This window comes from Poromitra crassiceps, assembly GCF_964638095.1.
Source record: "Poromitra crassiceps genome assembly, chromosome: 17".
Classification (NCBI taxonomy): Eukaryota; Metazoa; Chordata; class Actinopteri; order Beryciformes; family Melamphaidae; genus Poromitra; species Poromitra crassiceps.
This window is the reverse complement of record NC_139635.1, coordinates 25,412,586-25,433,364: the sequence shown is the minus strand read 5'-3', so window position 1 is coordinate 25,433,364 and position 20,779 is coordinate 25,412,586. Positions and strand designations below refer to the sequence as shown.

Below are 20,779 nucleotides of genomic sequence, written 5' to 3'. Positions count from 1 at the left end.
AATTCAGCTTACGTCAGGCAGCCTGATTGAGGTTAAGAATCCCCATGACTCACTTAGCCGGAGGAGCAATGGCTTCAACTGCAGCTAACGTGATCCTAGCACTGAAACCATGGAGCTTCATTATAGGAACCACGGCCTGTTCCGCGTTTAGAAAGATCTTTAGACCTTTGGAAAGATCTCACGCAAGCAGAGTCTCTCCAAATTGTTTTTGATGATGTTTACTAGAAAATGTGCAAGAGGACAGTCTGAACTCAACTGCCTAGACCAGGGATACTCAACTTGCTTTCGTGAAATGATAGAAGGCCAGGGGCCAGTTAATAAACAAACAATATACATTTTTCTGTAGCGGATTGTAGGTTTTTGGGGCGTCAGCCGGAGTTTAGTCTGACAATGTTGTGCACACCGGATAGTTAGTTAGGTTAAGTACATACATAAGTGCCTGGGTAGCGAGCAGACGGCGGTATTTGACAATTTAGCAGCTAAATCATAGATTATTGAAAGATATTCCATATTCCAGACTGAAATGCTATAACAGAAGTGGAGTATTGGCCAGAATGACATGAACATTTGGACACTTATTCAGCGGGTATCTTGCATGTTGCGTTCAGGTGCACTGTAAAAAAAAAAAAAAAAAAAAAAAATCTTTTTTTTTTGCAATTCCATCGCGGGCCACACAGGGGGCGCCGGCCCGCGGGCCGCAAGTTGAGTATCACTGGCCTAGACCTTCCAAGTGGTATACTTCTCCAAATGTGAAGTATATTCTCCTTCATATTCTGACTTAACTCATGAATGAAGTCGTCCTCTGACTGGCTGTGAGTTTACTCTGTGTGTGGCAGAGCAGCAGCTGAGCTTGATCCCAGAAGACATTCAATTCGACTGATCGACAGTCATGTACACACAAAATTATTGCTAAAATATCCGTTCAGTCATTTCTTTTCCTTGTCGGATGGTTTCCGATCTTTTGTCCAAAGTCCATCTTTCTTTCTTTCTGTCCCTCCATCCAGGGAGTACGGCGCTAGTAAGCAAAGACGACATCGTACATCATCTGATGTCCGTTGTCCCACGCGTATAGTTTCTTGTCCAGCGGAGAGTAAGCGAGCTGCGAGGTGTGCGCGTGCATGTTCGTGAAGGCCAGACTGGGCACCGTGTGCGTGAGCGTGTGCGTGTCGAAGGCGTACGTCACGTTGGCGTAGAGACGCTCCATGCTGTCCACCGCGTACAGCACGCCGCAAACCAGGAAGCTGTCGCCGTAGCGACCGCGCCGGAGGCCCGTGCGGAAGCTCCGGATTGGCTGGAGGTCTCGGGGGCGGAGCTGGGTGAGGAGGGTTACCTCCTGGTGGAAGCCCTCCGTGTCCACAGCCGGGTACAGCAGCCATAAGCCCGACTCGTCTACAGCAAACTCCACCTGGGAAACAGATTTGGAGACAGGCACACACGCACGCACGCACGCACGCACGCACGCACGCACGCACGCACGCACGCACGCACGCACGCACGCACGCACGCACGCACGCACGCACGCACGCACGCACACACACACACACACACACACACGTACAGTGGATGGAAAGTCTACACACCCTTTCCAAATCGCCTCGTTTTTACTGCCTGAAATCATTATTATTACCCTCAATGGACACTTTTAGTGTTACATGATGGTCTAAATGCATTTCAAAGGCTTTTCCACCCTGACAAAAAAATAAAATATATATTACACATGATATTAAATATCATCGTAATCCAAAAATATCACTATCGGCCTTTAAAACCCAATCAATCAAATTATTATTATTATGCATGAGAATGCATTTCTCCTTAACTATAGCCCTTCTAAAAACATCAGGACAAAATTTCAGCTAGAATGGGAAGCGGAATCTATAAGATATTTGGGAGTGAATATATCAAAGGACCTGTCAAAACTGTTTTCGCTTAATTTCCTTCCACTGAATCAGAGGATTAGGGAAGACTTGAAGAGATGGGATTTAATACCTGTTTTGAACTTTGGATCAAGAATAGAATCGATAAAAATGAATATCTTGCCGAGAGTGCTGTATCTTTTTCAGTCCTTGCCATTGGAAATATCAGATCAACAATTTCAAGAATGGGACAAAATTATATCGAGATTCATTTGGCAAGGGCGTAGAGCTAGAATCAGATATCGGAGTTTACAGTTAGCCAAAAATAAGGGTGGAGTCGCACTCCCGTGTCTGAGAGATTATTATACGGCAGCCCAGATAAGACCTCTGGCATGCTGGTGTAACTCAGAATACTCTGCAAGGTGGAAGGAGATTGAGATGGCTAGGACAGAGGGATACCCAATTCAAGCGGTTTTGGGTGTAAAGGAATGGAGGAATGACTTAATGGAATTGGGGAATCCCTGGATTAGTCTGTCACTCAAACTGTGGAACAAGGCAATTGTACAATGCCAATTGAATGAAGCTGTTAGAGTCTTGAGATGGGGGGCGTTTGACCCAGAATTCACTCCCAGTAGAGTGGATGCGAGATTTAGGGGTTGGACGGATAAGGGCTTAACAGCTTACTGTACTTTTATTGAACAAGGGTCCATGAAAAGTTTCAGAAATCTGAAGATGCAACATGACCTGACTGATGAAGATTTTTTTAGGTTTTTCCAAATTCGGCATCATATAGAACAGCTACTGAGGGAAAATAAAGAAAAATTAAAGGACAATATTTTTTTACAAGTTTTTACAGAGGCATACGTCTCGTGCTCGAGTCAAAAAACCATCTCAAGACTCTACGGGGGCTTGCAACAAACAAAGGAAGGTACAGGGTATGTAAGACATAAATGGGAAAGGGATGGAGACATATATATAACTGATGAAGAGTGGGAGAATTTGTGTGTGTTACAGTGGAGGACTTCAAGTTCAGCCTCATGGAGAGAATTCTGTTGGAAGGGCCTTATGAGATTCTTTATTGCACCGGTACAGTCAAGACATTATACCAACTCTTCCATGTGCTGGAGACAGTGTGGGTCATCAGAAGCGAACCATTATCATGTGTTTTGGTCTTGTCCGGTATTAGTCAGATTCTGGGAGGAGATACATGGGGTGATGGAAAAGGTGTTTCATGGGGGAATTCCATTTAAAATGGAAACGATGTACTTGGGTGCCCTATCATCAGAAAATGCTTCTCCTCCGGATGGGTACTTATTCAGGATTCTGAGTGCAGCGGGCAGGAAAGCAATTACTAGAAGGTGGCTAAGGCCGGACAGACCAACAGTAGATGAATGGATTGATATAATTTACGAAATATATAAAATGGAGAGAATTACTTTTTCAATTAGACTGCAACAGGACAAGTTCCTGAAAAGATGGGAAAGCTGGATAATGTACATCATAAATATTAGACCATCATTTGTGTAAACTGTAATAGTGTTTGTTTTTTCTGTCTGTTTGCTGGTTTGTTTTTATTTCATCTCCCCATAAGATAAGGGGTTAGAGTAGTATGAAGGCACACCCCATTGCTCGGGTTCGAGCACTATAAAAGTGTGGATTATGGATGTAAGTTATTGACATAGGATAGGAAATTGGGGATTAATGGTCAGTAACAGTACATAAGTTTAAGAAAGACAACATCATTATTGGAATTGACATCGGAATGATTGGGTAGGATGGTTGTATATGGTGGTGCATGATGAAAAGATGGATACAATGATGAAAATGTGTGAAATGTATAATGGACCTGATAATTCTATAATAAAAAGAGAATTTCAAAAAAAGAGAATGCATTTCTCCATCATTGAATGATACCATTACTTAATTTTGTAATCAATTATTCATTAATTAGCCTATTGCAGATAGCCTCTCACTTTGAGTTTCTGATGTATGTGTGGTGCTGATGGACAGCTCCTTTTATTCAAATGAAAAGTGCTCTGAGAACGCATGATCTGGCCTCAGTGCTGTTTATGGTTGGATGTGGGCCATGAGTCTGAGAAGGTTTGGACCCGCTGGACTAGACTAACTCCAATGCCTGTTTCTCCTCACTACTTTCCCTATTGAACTCCAGACTGATTTGTGGCAGGAGATTTTCTGCTATATTGTCTCTTTTGACCTGCATGGCCCATGTGCCTGGTCCTCTGCTGAAGCAGTTGTTTCCCATACAGTTATCACACAGTGTCCATTTATACTTATTAGAAAGTGTCGCTCAGCACATGGTCGCAGACGAAAAAGAAACTGTCGCTCATAAGGGTTTCACAGACTAGTCTTTTTTCTTATCATTTTAATTGGGTGAAAGAAAGATGATATATCTTTACTTTACTTTACTTTATTTCATTTGGCAGACGCCTTTCTCCAAAGCGATGTACATAAAAAAGCAATAGATCATGTAACATACATAGTGGAAAGCAGAGATAATGAAAAAGATAAATAAAATAAGAACCAAAAAAACAAACAAACAGTTGACAGTCCGTGGGCAGCATGTAAGGGAGATGAAGAAGTAAGGTTAGGGGGGGGTAAAATGGAGAGAAAAGAGATGAGTTTTTAGCCGATTGCAGAAGATGGGGAGAGATTCTGATGTCCTGACCAAGGGGGGGAGCTCGTTCCACCATTTGGGGGCGAGACAGGAAAAAAGGCGAGCTTGAGAGCGGCCCTTGAGCCCGCGAAGCAAGGGGGGGGGCGAGACGGCTTGTGCTAGTGGAGGGGCGGAGGGAGGCGGTGGGAGGGGCTAGTGGAGGGGCGGAGGGAGCGGTGGGAGGGTTGGAACGTGACCAAGGGTTGAAGGTATTGGGGGGCAGTTGAGTGGTCAGCTCTGTATGTGAGGACAAGGGTTTTGAATTTGATGCGTGACAGGATGGGGAGCCAGTGGAGGTCATGGAGGAGAGGGGTGACGTGGGAGAATTTGGGTTGGTTAAAAACAAGGCGGGCAGCAGAATTCTGGATGAGTTGAAGGGGTTGGATGTGACTATTCGACTAGGCGACTACCTTTTGGGTGTAGTCAATGATGACTACTAAAATTCAGGAGTCGTTAATGCCCTAGTACAGGCCAGGGGCTTCCAAACTTTTGCGTCCAAGTACCACTACGTACCACAACAAATTTCCCAGGGACCACTTCCATTGTGTATACCACCCCCCCCCCCCCCCCCAACATAAAATACATTTTGCTGATTTAACCATGCAATAGCAGCAAAAAGGCTATTATATAATATAATATAATACAATATATAATATAATATAATATAATATAATATAATATAATATAATATAATATAAGGCTACTAGCTGGTTCAAAATGGACACACAGGGACACACACACACACACACACACACACACACACACACACACACACCTGCCAACATTAGGCTGTGGAAAAAGAGGACCCTTTTGAATTTATTTATTTAGCCTAACTTTGGAGTGTTATTGAGCTACCTTCCTGACAGGCTAGCATGACATGGTTGGTCGAATTTGATTCCTTAGGGCTTCTAGCTTCACATGATACCAGAAACGTCACTCTGGCATTAAAACTGAGCCTCAGATACCCTCAGAAACCCTCTAAGAAAGAGACAGTCACACAGTCCTGGAATAGATAGTTGGTCTGCTTTATTGTAAGTTCACAGCTCTTATATAGGCCTCCTGGCACGCAAGTCTCATTCAGGAAGTCACAGGGACCACCCTGTTGCTCTGAGGCGGCCCTCTGCTTCCCGAGATAAGACCTGCTCACAACTTCCTTGAGAGCAACGATTTCACTGTTCACGGCCTGTGCGCTTAGCAAAATTCCACCACACTGCAGCCTCTGAAAGTAAATCTTCAAAATTGTGATATTTATCAAATATTGCGATATTTCCGAAAATCTGCCCAATCTGGCTACCCCTCAGGGTTAATGTGTATTATGTAAAAGCTTGTCTGCAAAAAAAAAGTGTGTTTTCTTTTTTTGCAATTCTCTGGCGGACCACCAGGCAGAGCCCCGCGGACCAATGCCCAAGTACACACACACACACACACACGCACACACACACACACACACGGCGTCTCCTACCTCAGTTTGTGTCTTATGAGCTTGCTCCTCCAGTAAAGCGTCGTGTAGGGTGGTCCAGGCGGCGACGTATCGGTGCCTCAGGTCGTATCTGATGATGTCCCGGCTGAACGCGCGGTTGTAGTAGAAAGCCCCGCTAAACACAACATGGCCCGTCCCAGTGAAGCTGTAGGGCAGCTTGTACGAGTTACTTGCCTGACCTGTGGGGAAAGAAAACACACACATACAGTACAGGTGGTGAGGCTCAGAACACACTCCATGACTTTCACGATGATTATACTGTGTAGCCATGACTGGGTATCATCATGGCAGATTTTAAGGAAAGAAATCTTCCCAAATGCCATTTCCCCACCTTAACTTTAGTCTTAAGAAAAAGAAAAAGAAAAAAGGGGGAGCGATATATTCTCAAAAACAGTTCTTATATATTTTTTCTTAACTTTCATCTTATGTTTCCTCCTAAGACAAAACTTACAAATAAATGGTATTCTTGAAATGAAAGTGCTCAAGTTTGTTCTTCATTTTTCCCATACTCAGAGATGGGAAAAGTACACACATTCTTGACTTAGTTACTTGTCTAAGAAAAGACTTGTGAAAATAACTTGTTTACTCAAGTAAAAGTTAAAAATGACAGGCTTGAAATGTAATCAAGTATAAAAGTAAAAGGTATTTCTACCGGCTGTTTCTGTGCAAAGCTAACTGAACCGCGTGCTCAATTCTCGGTTGTGGAAACGATGAACCGAGCACACAGAGGTGGTTTATGCTGATGGTATTTAATCTCTGGTCCTGGATTTGTTTGAAACACAGGTGTGTAGTGCTATCTGGAGAACTGATAAATGCCTAAATGACGAACAACTGCCCCCTATTTTAAAAACAAACCCTTGGAGAAAAAGGGTGGGAGCTCCACTCCCCTACGCTCCCACAGCACTACACCCCTGGCAGTCACTGAAGAACTAAATCTAGGAAATGAAGATAAATAATCTGGCAGTTCTTCAAGTCAATTTTGGTGGAGCACGAAGTCCTTCATCACTTGTGTCAGTGGTAGGGAGTGGACTTGGTTCAGGTGATGTGTGCCCAGCAGCACTTGGCGGATCCGGATCCGACAACACGTGGGCCAGACTGTGAGGACATCTCTTGGCCTCCAGAAAGACCCTGAGAGCCTCAGGATCCACCCTCTCCTCCAGCTGTGCCTGCTCCCTCACCAGGGCCGGGTCGGCGTCGTGGTCCAGGAGCAGCTGGACCGCACATGGCACCTGTGATGCAGCACCACCTCCAGCAGGCGAGAAGCCACGTCACGGGTCAGAATGCCAGCGGCCTGGCGCAGCAGGTGGAAGCAGTCTAGGTTTCTGCGTTCAGTGCTGATGTAGAGAGGAGACCTCTCGAGGGTGTCAACGCTGTCTACATCAACAGGAACAGCACGGAACCTGATGAGTTCCTGCAGTACCTCCGGCCTTCCATCACGGGCAGCCAAGTAGACCAGGGTGGAGCCGTGTATGCTTCTGTTGGGGTCGGCCCCGGCTTCCAGGAGGATCCGGACACAGTCCAGGTGACCACAGTACATGGCACAGAAGAGAGGCATGTAAAGGTCTACCTGTGCTCCCTAGATGATCAAGTAGTCCACATGCCCAGCATGACCCCGCAAGGCTGCGAGCCCCAGAGGGGTCCTCCGACCCACAACAAAAAAACACTGCTCATTGATCTGCTTTCTGAAGCGGTCTTCCTGCAACAGGCTCCTCAGTTTGTCTCTGTGTATCCTGCCCAGGCAGCATCGTGGAACCACCTGTCACCATGCATAGTCATTGAACAGCCACATGTACCACACCGACTTGTACGCTGTGTCTCAAACAGAAGGCATTATGAAGGGAAGGAGTGTGGGTTGGACATTATGACATTGTAACATTATGACATCATGACATTATTGCATCATAACATTATGACATCATAGCATGACATAACATTATGACATCATTACATCACTCACTGATGACATCACAAATGCTCGGGTGGGAGTGGCATCACTGAAGACATCACTCACTGATGACATAATTGCTCGAGTCACATCACTGATGACATCACTCACCGATGACATCACTATGCTCGAGTTACATCACTGATAACATCACAATTGCTCGAGCGACATCACTGATCAGTGATTTATTTGTGACATCATCGGCCACGCCTTTTTTAGACTCCGTGTCTTGTTTTGGGGACAGACAAACAACGTTGCATCGCTTTTGTCTGTCGTGCATTAAGACTACAGTACCTAGCCTGTTTTGAAAATGTAAGGAGTAGAAAGTACAGATATTTCTGTTAAAATGAGTAAAAGTGAAAAGTTGTCTGAAAAATAAATACCCCGTAAAAAGTACAGATACCTGAAAATCCTACTTAAGTACAGTAACAAAGTATTTGTACTTAGTTACTTCGCATCTCTGCCCGTACCTGACTTGAAGGTGTCCATGTCTCGGAACTCCAGGAGGTTGTTGCCATAGTGACCGTTGGTAAGGTAGATGACGTTGCCATGGCCGCGGGCGTCTCTCATCCAGGCTCCATCGCTATTGCCATAAGAGTTGTGCTGGACCGGCTCTGAGATGCTGGCTACTGTGTCCTTACACACTGCTGCAAACACACACACACACACACACACACAAATCATTGAAACAATTCTAGAATTGTTGGAAATTAGCTGACTTATCTCATCCCAGTGACCTTTTATTTTTTATTTTTGGGGGACATTTTCCTTTATTGGATAGGGCAGTAGGTAGGCAGACAGGAAGGGTGGGGAGAGAGAGAAGGGATGACATGTGACAAAGGACCACAGGTCGGATTCAAACCCAGGTTGGCCACGCGAAGGACTAAGCCTTTGTGGTACCACCACCTTTGTGTGAGCCACCAGGACGCCCCCTCAGTGACAGAATCTTTACAGAATCATTTGTTTTGATAACAACAACATTTCAGCAGTCAATACTACAGTAGATACCTAACCTGTTAAGATATATATTTGAGTGTGAATATACTGTATGTAAATATACCAGGTTTTTTGGTAGTCGTCAGTCGGTCATTTGGATTCTCTGTCCAGCTGAGCCGACTTCTGGCTGCCGGCGGAGACGTGGAAGATGCTTCAGTGGGTGGAGGGATGTGGTAGTATGTGGTAATGGTAGTAGTAGTGGGAGTAGTTGCTTGGGTCGTACTTGGTTTTGTACTCGTAGTCTGTTTCGTCGTAGCAGTCGCTTTGGCTGTGGTTGCTTTGATAGTAGTTGGTGGCATGGTGGTGATGGATGTAGTCGTTGGTTTGATGGTAGTCGTGGCTGGTTTGGTCGTAGTTGTGGTTTGTGTGGTGGTGGGTGGGAAGGTGGTGGGTGGTTGGGTGGGTGAGGGCACACTGGGTTTCCTCAGGCCCTTGGTGTCTGGTTTGGGGGGAACCGTGGGGGAAGCTCGTGGCTTCAGGCCCTTGGTGTCTGGTTTGGGGGGAACAGTGGGGGAAGCGCGTGGCTTCTGCATGGAGGGGGTCGCAGTGGGAGGACGCTGGTCAGAGATCAGCAAGTCCACCGAAGCTTTTGTACTGTAAGCTGTACGAGGAGAGGGGCAAAATGGAGCGGTCAGTTTGTAACACTATGCAGGGTAACGTCATGTAACACTTTTAATTACGTGTCCATTAAGTAATGTGAACTAATGCATTTACTAACATGAATTAAACCTGCATAACTACATGAACAAATGGTAAATACACAATAAACAACTGCATTACATAATTATAATAATAGTAGATATTCTACAGTAGACTTACGACCTTCCCCTCTCCCTTTCTTCTTCTCCTCTTTTTCGCTTGCTCCCTCTGCCTTGTAGAAGGTCACGCCCCTTATCACCATGCTGTTCTTCTCTTTGATTGGCTGCCGTGACTGTGTCTTGTCTTTGATTGGCTGCTGCGTTCCTGTCTTGTTCCTGGTTGGCTGTTGCTCCGGGCCGTCTTGCGATTGGCTCTTCTTCGGCAGACCTCCTACGTAGCGCTCCTCGTAATCCTTCTGCCATAGCAACAGTGACATCCCATCACATACTGTATATATCTGCCATATTGGCAGACTGTTTATAGAAGTCTTGTTGAAAGTGTTTTGATTTTCGGTATGTGTACATGGTATGGACACCTGGGGGCTAAGAACAAAAATAGACTGTCCAGAATTACAGACGTGTCAAGTAAAAGTATTGGGAAAAAGCAGAAACAACTGGGATGTATTTATAAATCTCAGGTGAGACAAAAATCCCAGCAAATTGTGTCTGATCCTGTACACCTCGTTTTGAAAGAATTCACAAAACTGCCCTTGGGAAGACGCTACAGTATATACCCCGTTCAAGACAACTCGGACCACCGGAAAGAATTGGTTCAGAGTTCCGCTTTGTCCGAGTTGACGTCATATCCACACATTTCATCCAAAATGTTGCATTACCGCCTCCACTTCCCAGAACCCTCCTTGGTTTTCCCCAGTGTTTTCCCTCCAACAGGGAGGTGCAGCGTGAACGCAAATATGCCAGGGGCGGACGCTCCGAGATGAAACCTCCGGCGGTCCGAGTTGTCATGAATGCGGTATTAGAGCCGCTGCAGCAACCAAGTATATTTACAAAACGTCTTAATACCAAATGCTATGCTAAATTCGTAAACATGATTCACATTGGAAACATGTCCGTTATTGTTGTTGTCTGTACTGTGCATGTTTCTATTTGTTGTATGTATTGTGATTTAAGTTAAGTTAAGTTATCCTTTATTTATCCCATGGGGAAATTCATCATCTGCATTTGACCCATCCTCTACTAGGAACCTTCCTAGAGCTAGGAGTGGTGGGCAGCCGCAGTGCAGCGCCCGGGGACCAACTCCAGTTATTTTGCCAGTGCCACTGACAGGAGTATTAACCCTAACATACATGTCTTTATAGGTGGTGGGAGGAAACCGGAGAAAACCCACACGGAAAGGACCTGGGACGGACCGGGGTTCGAACCTGGGACCTTCTTGCTGTGAGGCAACAGTGCTAACCACTGAGCCACCGTGCCGTCATTTATTATGATGTGTTGTTACTGTAAATAATGCATTAGTACAGTGATACTCAACTCGAGGCTCTAGAGCAACATGCAACAACTACCCTTTATGGGTAGTTGTGGCTCTTTTAAGTTCTACTTAAAATAAATAAATAAATAAATAAATAAATAAATAAATAAATAAATAAATAAAAGGGAGGAAATTGACTTTTTGGATTAGTATTAGTACCTGCTTATTGTTGTAGGCTGCTTCATGTTTCTGTCCCGAACGCTCCACATCACTTACTTTCTTCTTCTTCTGTTGGGCCCTCTTCTCTTTCTCTTTCACTCTCTCCTTCGCCCGCTCTTTGTCTCTCATCCTCTCAGTATAATTACGGGAGAATGCCTGGAGAGAAGAAGCCAAAATGAAGGCCAGATATATACAGTATATAGTCATGCTAAAGTGTGTGTGTGTGTGTGTGTGTGTGTGTGTGTGTGTGTGTGTGTGTGTGTGTGTGTGTGTGCACGTGCGTGCGTGTGTGTGTGCGTGTGCGTGCGTGCGTGCGTGTGCGCTTACCTTCTCCATGTTGTCCACCCTGGTCAGTAGCTTGGTGGTGACCGAGTGGAGCTTTAACAGGTCCATCCCGTACAGAGAGCCCTCCAACAGATCAATGATGGTGGAGAGCTACACCGACAAAATCAATCAGGATCAAAACACGTAGATGAGCAGTGAGGCAGATTGAACAATATGAGCATACATAACCATGGTAACGCATTTTAGTCCTGGGCAATATATTGATATATTACATCAACATCATGATATGAGACTAGATATCGTCTTAGATTTTGGATATCGTAAAATATCATGATAGGTTGAGGCGATGTCTCGTCATAGACGCTTGGTTAGCTGGCTGGGGGCGTGGTGGGGTGGGGGGTAAATCGTGGTGGGGTAAATCCTCCCGTTCTATCCATTCAGCAAAGTTAGTATTTAGCTGCTAGCCCAGCCCAGGCAGACACGATCGGGGATTTAACCCCCGCAGTAAACGCACATCTGAACAGACGTCTATGCACCTGCTCTATATCCCCAAACCTGTAGTTTAGAGCCGCAGCACCGTCCTTTGGTGAGTCAGCCCAATGAGATACTGTATATGGGCGGTTTTACCCCACTCGCGCAGTCGCGCACCAGCCGTAGTAACATTTTGTGGGCGTTCCCACATATGCCGACTGTCTCCATATGGCATAAGTGTTGTCATTTCCTGGTTTTAAAGACTGCATTACAGTAAAGTGATGTCATTTTATGAACGTAAAGCTTCAAATAAAAGCCGAGTCCCAAATGGACGCAGGTCCCATATAGACGCGGGGGGGTGTGGCTACATGTTTCCATATAGATGCGGGGGGGGGGGGGGGGTGTGGCTACATGTTTCCATATAGACGCGACGCGGGGGGGGGGGGGTGGCTACATGTTTCCATATAGACGCGGGGGGGGGGTGTGGCTACATGTTTCCATATAGACGCGGGGGGGGGGTGTGGCTACATGTTTCCATATAGACGTGGGGGGGGGGGTGTGGCTACATGTTTCCATATAGACGCGACGCGGGGGGGGGGGGTGGCTACATGTTTCCATATAGACGCGGGGGGGGGGGTGTGGCTACATGTTTCCATATAGACGCGGGGGGGGGGTGTGGCTACATGTTTCCATATAGACGCGGGGGGGGGGGGTGTGGCTACATGTTTCCATATAGACGTGGGGGGGGGGGTGTGGCTACATGTTTCCATATAGACGCGGGGGGGGGGGGTGGCTACATGTTTCCATATAGACGCGGGGGGGGGGGGTGGCTACATGTTTCCATATAGACGCGGGGGGGGGGTGTGGCTACATGTTTCCATATAGACGCGGGGGGGGGGGTGTGGCTACATGTTTCCATATAGACGCGGGGGGGGGGTGTGGCTACATGTTTCCATATAGACGTGGGGGGGGGGGTGTGGCTACATGTTTCCATATAGACGTGGGGGGGGGGGTGTGGCTACATGTTTCCATATAGACGCGGGGGGGGGGGGTGTGGCTACATGTTTCCATATAGACGTGGGGGGGGGGGTGTGGCTACATGTTTCCATATAGACGTGGGGGGGGGGGTGTGGCTACATGTTTCCATATAGACGTGGGGGGGGGGGTGTGGCTACATGTTTCCATATAGACGCGGGGGGGGGGGTGTGGCTACATGTTTCCATATAGACGTGGGGGGGGGGTGTGGCTACATGTTTCCATATAGACGCGGGGGGGGGGTGTGGCTACATGTTTCCATATAGACGTGGGGGGGGGGGTGTGGCTACATGTTTCCATATAGACGTGGGGGGGGGGTGTGGCTACATGTTTCCATATAGACGTGGGGGGGGGTGTGGCTACATGTTTCCATATAGACGCGGGGGGGGGGTGTGGCTACATGTTTCCATATAGACGTGGGGGGGGGGGGTGTGTGGCTACATGTTTCGGTAAATAAACGGCGGTCTCAATTATACGCCGTTTTTTTCTCTTCTTCTTTTTACTTGCATTAGCGACGTCACATTTGCTGCGCGACATTGCGACCTGCCGTAAAAACACGGAGAAGAAGAACAATCAGATGAGACTTGCTGACCATCATGGAGGCTCCAAAGAGAAGGAGAAAGAAATACGTAATAAGAAGGTAAGGAAGAAGATTTAACATGTGCGAGTGGATCCATACTATGGAGACACGTCACCTCAGAGTCTCCCGCAAAATGATCAGGGTTAAGACTAAAGAGATGTACGCCTCGGTGACTGACAACAGGGACGAGGAAGAGTTTCTCCAACTTTTCTGTGAGGAGACGAGCGTCTCTGACGCAGGGGATGACTGTCGCCAAGAGACTCATTCTGAAGGAGTGGAAGTCCCACTCTCCACTATCTTTTCAGTTGTGGCTGACGGACAACGTCGGACATGGTTTCGGTTGTGCGCATGGAGAGACGCAGGTACATGAGGACAAACTCACTGGAAGTTCTCAACTATTTGGGACCCGTTCCTGGCCTACTTTTACTTTTTTTTTTTTTACAAGCACTTAAGCACCTTATACGGCTGGTAGCACCATGTTGTAATGTTGGTATGTTTTTTTTTTTGTTTTGTGTATGTGTGTGTGTGTGTGTGTGTGTGTGTGTGTGTGTGTGTGTGTGTGTGTCCGTGCGCGCGCATGTGTGTGTGTGTGTGTGTGTGTGTGTGTGTAAGATGAAAGTCAGGCTGTGGAGTAACCTAAACATGATGTGATAACAGCCATAATACACACAGATTAACAGCAGATAAAGATCCAGTCATGTCCAAACACACTAAAGGAGTGCACCGCTGCAATTGTAGTCTTTTTACTGATATTCCCCATGAAAAGTCTAAACCCATGAAAAGTTCCCTTCGTCGAGGGACTGATTTATGGAATACAGCAGACATAAGTATTTAAAAAAAAGTCATCATGTATCGCCATTCGGCCTAAAAATACAGAGATATGATTATTTTTTGGTACATAGCGCCGAGCTCTAATGCATTTAGAAATGTAATGATGACGTTCCCACCTTGATGTCGTCTTTGCCCGCCTCCTGTAGCTTTTTAAACCTGTATTCTCCCTCGCAGGGGTTGACGGCAGAGGGCGGGGCCAGACACATGCAGCTCTTGCAGTCCGTTCCCTTGGTAACGGTCTCCACGGTGTAGAAGTCCCGGGTGGGCGTCGCCGCCGCCGCCTCGCCGTCACAGTCGGAGCGCTTGATTGGTCGGACGATACAGCGACACACGCAGTCGGAGCCCGAGGACACGGTCTTCACCTTGTCGTAGTCGCCGAGCAGCTGAAGAGAGGACAGAGAGGGTACCAACTAAATCTCAGCATTTCTCTCTCGTTATATCCAGGATGTTCAGATGAAATCAAAGTTTAAAGAAGTAATAATGTAACTTTATAGGGCTGTCACTTTTTATTCGAAATTCGAATTTAACTTCGAATGTGGGGGAGGAGGGCATGTTCGAATGTATAATTGACCTGTTCGATTTTTTTATTATTATTATTATTATTATTATTATTATTATTATTATTATTATTATTATTATTATTATTATTATTATTATTATTATTATTTATTTTTTTTTATTAACCAAAATTAACCAACTGCTGCTTGCTGGTAATGTTAATCCCATGTCAGAAAAAGTCTCCAGATTTGTCGCGTTAGTCTCTTCTGAGAAAGATTGTCTCCAGGGTCTGAAAAGTTGTCTCGAGTTGGATGCAGCCAAGTTTGTGAGGCAGTGTTGTGACTGTGAGCGTCCAAGCTAACACGTCGGGCCGATGCCCGGTGGCCTGGCCTGCAAAAATAAAAAATAAAAATAATTAACCAAAAAACTTCGAATATATTCGAACATTTTGCGGGCAATTAAAGTTCGTTCGAACTTTATTTTGGGAAAAAGTGACAGCCCTTTAATTTTGCACCCATTCATCCTCTGTATTAAATTCTTTACTGTGGCTATCCAAACTATATATTTTATTTATGGAGGCTTCCTATAGTGACCTACCATTGGACAGACTATGGAGGTGTAACTGTCCAGGCTTAGATCCTGATTTTGATTGGAAGCTTGGGCAAACATCAGGGAGGCTTCCCGTAGCCCATCAGCAGTTAGCAGCAGTAGTAACCTGAGCTAGCTTGAGAAGACGCAGGACTTGCAAACAATTACATAAGTAACCGCCAGAAGGATGCAAACCATTACCATGCACAAAACCCTGATGCACAGAGTCCTGAGTCACATTTACCACATTTCATTTGGATGAAATGAACATAGTTGAGGAACTCTTTTGGGGTTTGGATTGCTTTCAGTGGAAAAAGAGGGAGCACTTTTCGCGGGCAAATTAATACAATACATGTTGAATGTAACCTCTAATTTCACATGACCACATTCTGTATCCTTGACTCCCTGCTATGTTAAATCCATTTGTATGGCAGACAGACGATTTGTTTCATTCTATTTCTCTTAAAGTTATTTAATTATTCTCCAACAACAACTATAACACCAATAGGGTGTTTCATTAGGTATTTGGTACAATAAGAAATGGGAGAAGGAATTACCTGAGCTTCTTGGAGGGAACACATGTCACATGTTATAATAAATAGTATAAATAATTAGATTATTATATTATAAATAATAAATAGTCCTTCCACTTCCTGGGTTCATTCATCAGCGGGGACCTGAAATGGGAGCTGAACACCAAAGCTCTCACCAAGGAGGCACAACAGAGGATGTACTTTCTTCAGCCGCTAAAGAAGGCCAAGGTGCCAAAGGCAGCATTGGCACTTTTCTACACCTCCACCGGCAAGTCCATCCTCACCTCCTCCATCACCATCATACTGAAAAGGTGGTCAGATGCAGCCTGCCATCCCCTTCAGGACCTACACACTGCCAGGACGCTGAAGCGCTCTGGGAAAATCATGACCGACCAATGATGCTGGAGCCAAAATGATTCTTTCTTCATAAATACCAGTAAGGGAGATGGATAGTGTTGTTCTAATACTGTTTTTACACATTTTACTGAACAGATGTTCAATGGGTTTCTAATATCATCTCCAGATGTTCAGATGATGTATTCCGAAGAAATGCAGTGTGAGCATCAGCTGGCTGTGAAGAGGAGGCAACGTTCTCCAGCTCCTGGATGTCATACCCATCCATCCACACTCCCTTTTCCTGCTGGGATTCTCCCTCATTTGAACTCACTCTCTCTCATTGGGTGTGTTAAGCCATTTCAGTTTCAGAAATAATTCGCCCCAAGAGGGCTTAATCGGGTTAACTGCATTACTACGCCAATTGCCCAGGTGACAGTTTTTACTTTGCCTAATTTCAAGTCAGAGATAAAAAGGTTGTTTTTTCTTCACAGTTTTCACCTATTTGTTTCACATGTGAAAACGTACTTTCACATGCAAAGAGACAATTCATTTTCACACAGTAATCGTGAAGTCTCATCTTTACAAATGAAAACCAACGTGTCCAAGAAGCACATGTATATGTGCTTTGAATTTCCCATGGGGGCTTTCACATGACTTTCCATAAGGATGTGGAAAATATTTCTGATGGAGGTGGAGGATAATTTGATGGAGGTGGAGGATAAGTTAAGTGAGGGACAAGCTTTAGAATAACCAGTGAGATGTGAATCGCATGAGAAAGCTTTGTACCTTTCTAACCAACTGGACTGCCTAAAAAGACAATTCATTCAAGCCTCGGAACGCTTTGTTGAACTCTGTTCAAATATCTTGTAATTTTCTGTCCAGAAAAGCATAATAGATAGAACATGACTCGAGATCTACTAATTTTTTCTAAATTCGGCACAAAACTGACCCACCAGATAACATTTATTTCAATAAAATCAAAATTTGTATCACTGTTCACACTATTACAGACAATTGTTCACACTGCTCTCTCTACCACCCTCTGTCGGTGGAAGCACCTTCTGTCGGTGGAAGAGGACTGTGGGAATGTCAAGCGAACCAATGCTAAAGAGTTTATATATTTGACTAAAATAAGTGCCGTTGGTGTGTTGGGTATATGCCGAATTAGAGAATGGCTACTTGTGCTCCGGAAACTGCGTGCAGTTATCTTCTGCAAGGTCGGTAAGTTCAGATACGTACAGCAACATTAAACTTGAATTGAGTTTCGTTGCGCTTTCTCTCCGCAAATGCGAGAGCGCTATTGAGCTCGCATCACTGACCTGGCTCATGACGTTCTCCTGGTTCCCCAGCTCATCCTCCAGAGGCTCGGCGGTGGGCTGCTGAGCTCTCGCCGGGGTGACCCCCTCCGCTCTGGCCGCGACAGGAGCGTCTGTGCTCCTCCGGGTCGTCGTCTGGCGTTCCTCCTCCTCCACTGTAGCCCCGGTGGTGGGAGCAGCACCCTTCCCCGGGTGAGCCAGCTCTGTTTGTCCGCTCAGCAGCAGCATCTTGATCTTCTCCAGGGAGTCTGGAGCCTCTCTGTCCGCCTGCAGAGCGTCACTGCGGGCAGGACAAACTCCACTCACGACCAAGCAGAGAACCAGCAGGGGCAACCTGGACCGCATCTCTGCAGTGCGCGTCCACTAGAGTTAGACAATGAACAGAACTCAATCTCGGTAGTCTAAATAAACTACAGTATTTATTGTTAATGTCAATGTTTAGACCTCTCTGTAGCCAAAAGTCCAATCTGGAAGTAACGTTTAATACACTAGGCTACGCAATGAATGAATGCATACGGCCCAGTTAGTCCATTGACAAAAAGAGAAGACGTTTACAAAATAAAACTTGTATAAAGTTGTCCATCGCTGAAACACATCCAGATGCAGGCATAGGGTCCAAAAAGTATTACATCTAAGAATGAACACTCCAGCAGTCGAGAAGGGTTTCGAGAGTCAGCTAACTTCAAAAGAATCCGTGCACGCGACTTCTGACATCCATCCCCTTTGTGTCGACGAGCCGTCTTAATGGAACTGAATGGAACGAGTCAAATAGGCTATAATCACTTTAAGCATTATGGAAAAAGAAGGAGAAGAGAAAAGGATCAGCACTCGGTTCCGTGTGACGTGTCGCCGGTGAGCTGGGTGGCACCGACAGAGACAGACTGTACCGGCCCGGTCCAAACGGAGCCCCGTGTGTGTGTGTGTGTGTGTGTGTGTGTGTGTGTGTGTGTGTGTGTGTGTGTGTGTGTGTGTGTGTGTGTGTGTGTGTGTGTGTGAGTGTGTGCGTGCGTGGTAAAGAGAGTGGGTTTAGAAAGAGACAGACACACACTGCAAAAATAGACTACGTTTCCCTAGGCATGCTTCAGAGTAGGCTGCCTACAGTAGGAAATAATGTTTAAAAATAATATAGCCTAATATGGTATACACTAATCTTATCTGTAATATATATATAGGATGACTGGTTTATACCCATTAATGCCATAGACACTGACATCATCCATAGTAGACATTGTGAATTGGGCCGTCATCAGCGATGTCATAAATCACTGATGATGCCAGCCATACCCACTAGCCACTAATGATGTCATAGACGCTGTGACATAATCAGTGATATCATACACTGTATTGCGATGTCATCGGTGATGTCATAAATCACCGATGATGTCATACCCACTAATGATGTCATAGACATTGTGACATTAAGTGATGTCATAGACTGAACTGTGATGTGTTGTCAGTGATGTTATTCATTTCTTCAGCAGTGCGGGTTTGGTGAAGATACAGAGAGCAGTGGGGTCACTGGACCACCCACAACTTACAGACATGCAGGGAGCTGACGAGTTCATGATGAAGTACCGCTCCCCACTGGTGTCCAGATATGCCAGCAAGGAAATGGCCTACAACTTCAGTGACAGGAAGAACTTCACAATGTGAAGAAAGCTGTGGATCTGGCTGGCCAAAGCTGAGAAGGCTCAGGGTCTGGATATCACCGATGCCCAGATCTCAGATGTGAGATGGAGAGTCACGGGGAAGACATTGATTTCGCCACCTCTTGCTACGTGGGAGACAATACCCATCTGATTATGCTGCGTGATGGATTTGACATCCTGTTGCCTCAGCTGGCCAGAGTGATTGACAGACTGGCAAACTTTGCAGAGAAGAACGCTGATCTCCCCACGCTTGCTTGGCTTCACACACTACCAGCCAGCCCAGTTGACCACAGTAGCCTGTCTGTGGCTGCAGGACCTGTCCATGGACATGAGAAACCTTCAGTGAGCTCATGATGACCTGTCAAGGGGACCTCTGGCACACAGGCTAGCTTCCTGCAGCTCTTCGAGGGGAACCACGCCAAGGTGGAAGAGCTTGACAAGATGGATGACTTCAAAAAAGCCTACCTGGTGACAGGGCAGACATACAGTCATAAGGTGGATGTTGACTCTGTCCACCCTGGCCAGTTTGGGAGCTACTGTCCACAAGATCTGTATACGGACATCCGCCTGCTAGCCAACCTGAAGGAGATAGAGGAGCCATTTGAGAAAGAGGATCGGTTCCAGTGCCATCATGTCCTACAAGAGGAACCCCATGCGTGCAGAGCACTGCTGCAGCTTGGCCCATCACCTGGTGGCTCTGCTGGCCGACACGCTGCAGACAGCCTCAGTCCAGTGGCCGGAGAGAACGCTGGACGACAACGGCAACCAGAGGATCTCCCTGCCTGAGTCGTTCCTGACGGGCCGACATCATCCTCAGCCACCCTGCAGAACATCACAGAGGGACTGGTGGTCTACCCCAAAGTGATTGAGAGACACATCCGCCAGCCATGAGCTGCCCCTTCATGGCCACGGAGAACCTCATCATGGCCATGGTGAAGGCTGGAGGGAACAGACAGGACTGTCATGAGAAGCTCCGCAGGCGGCAGCTGTGGTCAAGCAGGAGGGTGGAGATAATGACCTTCTGGCCAGGGTGCAGGCTGACCCCTACTTCAACCCCCATCCTGGGACAGCTGGATGCCCTCCTGAACTCCAAAACCTTCATTGGCCGCGCCCCCCAGCAGGTGGTCAAGTTCCTGTCGGAGGAGGTACACCCCTTTCTGGAGGCCTACAAGGCTCAGATGAATGTCAACATTGAGCTTGAGCTCTGACACACACACACACACACACACACACACACACACACACACACACACACACACACACACACACACACACACACACACACACACACACACACACACACACACACACACACACACACACACATGCACACACACATTGACATACACACACACAAGCCAGCAGTCTTCATCGTGGTGTGTAGGTGTGGTGAATGCTGTACTCCACCAGTAAAGAACAT

General features: G+C 46.2%; 1 protein-coding gene and 1 pseudogene across 2 annotated transcripts; one reads left to right on the top strand and one right to left on the bottom strand.

Moving 5' to 3' along the window:
• Window positions 1–683: 683 nt before the first annotated feature.
• Window positions 684–18,055, bottom strand: LOC310792284 (olfactomedin-like protein 2B; the record flags this gene model as incomplete). Its single annotated transcript, XM_083654006.1, has 9 exons — window positions 684–1,405; window positions 5,993–6,189; window positions 8,426–8,602; window positions 9,016–9,552; window positions 9,771–10,005; window positions 11,238–11,393; window positions 11,565–11,672; window positions 14,556–14,822; window positions 17,714–18,055. The coding sequence occupies 9 exons, from the start codon at window positions 18,053–18,055 to the stop codon at window positions 1,016–1,018; spliced, it is 2,409 nt and encodes an 802-aa protein (XP_083510132.1). The 3' UTR covers window positions 684–1,015.
• A 1,197-nt stretch (window positions 18,056–19,252) lies between these two features.
• On the top strand, window positions 19,253–20,567 carry LOC310791828 (adenylosuccinate lyase pseudogene; annotated as a pseudogene). The gene has a single exon. The product of its transcript is annotated as an adenylosuccinate lyase pseudogene (transcript).
• The last annotated feature ends 212 nt before the right edge of the window (window positions 20,568–20,779 follow it).